The following is a 2,597-nucleotide window of genomic DNA, read 5'->3' on the forward strand; positions in this document are numbered from 1 at the left end:
CAAAGAAATGCAAACTATTATACTTGTATGAACCCCCCTATGCTATAATGTGCTGTAATAGTCTCACAATTAGTGAAATGGGGAAAGTCTGAGTATAATGAATGTACACAGCATAGTAATATAGAGACACCTGTGCTTGGAAGGTCCAGTCACTGGTCATGCAGTATTATTGGATATAAATACACCAGGAGGACAAAAGAACACTATAGAACTCAGAGGAAAAATGGGTTACACTTTACTTGAAATTACCTAAGTGCTGAGGTGGAAAACTCCATGTTCAGAAAGTAAAAGTCCAATACTGTATTGGTTCTATGAAGTTCTGCATGGAAAAAAATAATGCCTATAGTTCTTCAATAGTCAAAGTTATATGGGTGTGTGGCAAAACTCTCCTTTAGTCTCAACTAAAGTTTAGTAAAGACTAAAGTTAGAAATCTGCTTTCACTCGGACAAGAGGGTGTTTTGTGCATAACTGAACACAAGACAAAAATTAAATTGACCAAAATTCTATTTATAAAAGCAATACAAGGGGATATAGCTCAGAAGTGATGAACACTTTCAAAAGGCACTGTTTGTAAGTATTTACATATTTAATACATAAAGACATACAGTACACATACTGATGTGCCCCCTAGTGATGGTGAGTGTTAAAAACATGTTCACAATAAAGCCATTACATGTACCGTACACCAATTTCTTTTTGAGGGTATTCTGTCTCCATTAATCACATTTGCCATGTACTTCTAAGTTGCTATGTGGGAAGCACATTCAAAGCTGGACTCAAACCTGAAAATACAGGTCTTAATTGTTCTGCATTCATACCATAAATGAAAAATAAAAAATAAAAAAAAAATACGATAATATGCTTTTAACATTGACAGTTCTGCAACAGTTTCATGACGCTAGATCTGACATGACTGATATGAACTTAACAGTGCTTATGGCAAGGCAACAAGAGATCAGTCTCTGGAGTCAGTGATTGTCACTCTCATGACAGTAAAGTTCAATACAGTCTCAAAAAGCAACTGAGTCCAGAAGCTTTGATGTTTCCAGAAAAACTCAATGAAACCCAATCAGTCATTAGAGTGACCCTGGCTTCATTGTCTGTCGGAGTTTATGCTAATACTAGTAAGAGAGATAAAAAAAAAAATCCACTGCTCATGTTTCTTCTGGTCCATATGATCAGGGCTGTATGATCATTGGCAGATCTGACTGTCAATCACAGTTCATGCACAGTCACTAAACTCGAGTCTGTGTTAGTCCTCACTTGATACCTGTGTCGAGGTGCACCAACAGAGGCCAATAGTTGTGTGTAAAAATTAAACGGCTAACTACCTTTAGCTTGGGGAACATGTTTACCATATGATTCCATACAAACGTGAAGATTCTGTTCCCTTTTGAGCTCTGGTGGGGTGTAGACAGGGAGACTGGGAGGTATTTTGCTGATGAGAAAGCTATCCCCACTTGCTATTGGCTAAGATCTCCTAGTATTACAAAAACTCTATCTGTGTTTTACAGGGGGAGACAATTGGCTCATTACTGAAGACAACTGTTGCATATTCACAGCCGTCTGGATTCTCATTGGCTGAGGTGAGGTTGCAGTAGATGGCAGGGCCAGACTCAGGCTGCTGATTGTTTGTTGATGATGTAGAAGCACATGTGGGCAGAGACGGCATCAGGTTGGTTGCTAGGGAGTAGATGACATCACTACCAATGACATCAGTGGCAGGGCAAAGCTCATGCTGATTGGCTGCTGAAGTCGCACCCGAGTGCAGAGCCCGGGTCGGATGCGTTGCTAGGGAGTAGATGTCATCACCGGTAGCGGTGGGTTGAGGGTGCTGATTGGCGGCTTTAGCAATGATGTGGTGCTGCGCAGGCGGAGGAGCTGGATGTGTTGCCAGGGCGTAGATGGAGGTCAGTGCTGGACTGCTGCTTAGGTCACTCTGGTTGGGTCCATCAGTGGCATGTGGAGATGTGGGCTGTATTTCTGAGTACACACACGAGTCCTAGTAAAAGCAAAGGAATTCAATTACAGTTTTTGCCTATTGCTTACACACGTTTTGCAGCATTTGGCTCATTATGTCAAAACTCTACACACAGCTATATAAGACATAGCACTTGGGGATAAACAACTCACATCTATGCCAAAATGAAACACTGCAATCAAAACATAACACTCCTTTCTAAAAACTAAATTCTTGCAACAAAACTAAACACACAAGCACCATTTGAATTATCCGACATATCACCAGTAACACACTGATGTGCTTTACATGAAACACTGCCGTCTTTGTATTTTTTTTTTTAAATCTTTTTTGGTCATTTTCTCAGACCTCGTCTTCTGTAAAACTCAAAAGTTGTAATCAATCAAGAGTTTTTACAAAAAACATACATTCTTACAGAAATAAAAAGAAATAGAAACATCAAATATAGCAACAAAACAAAACAAAAAAAACAATTACTGGATCATTTGCGATTGAAAAAAACAACATACATATTTGTTTTGTGTGTGTGTGTGTGTGTGTGTGTGTATGTCTGTGAGTGTGTATGTGCATGTGAGTGTGTATACAGTATGTGCAAATTACTGTATACTGTAGTGT

The 2,597-nt window shown here is 39.3% G+C and overlaps 1 protein-coding gene across 2 annotated transcripts in view; it reads right to left on the reverse strand.

Annotated features, from left to right (window-relative positions):
• Positions 1-464: 464 nt before the first annotated feature.
• The window catches only part of LOC134083821 (CMRF35-like molecule 8), a 10,914-nt gene continuing 8,781 nt past the window's right edge, over positions 465-2,597 (reverse strand). For both annotated transcript variants that reach the window (XM_062539830.1, XM_062539829.1), the window contains exon 9: positions 465-2,003. In XM_062539830.1, the coding sequence (XP_062395814.1) occupies positions 1,488-2,003 (516 nt within the window). In that variant the 3' untranslated portion in view covers positions 465-1,487. The remainder of the gene's footprint in view (positions 2,004-2,597) is intronic.

This window comes from Sardina pilchardus, chromosome 1 (assembly GCF_963854185.1).
Source record: "Sardina pilchardus chromosome 1, fSarPil1.1, whole genome shotgun sequence".
NCBI classification, from domain to species: Eukaryota; Metazoa; Chordata; class Actinopteri; order Clupeiformes; family Clupeidae; genus Sardina; species Sardina pilchardus.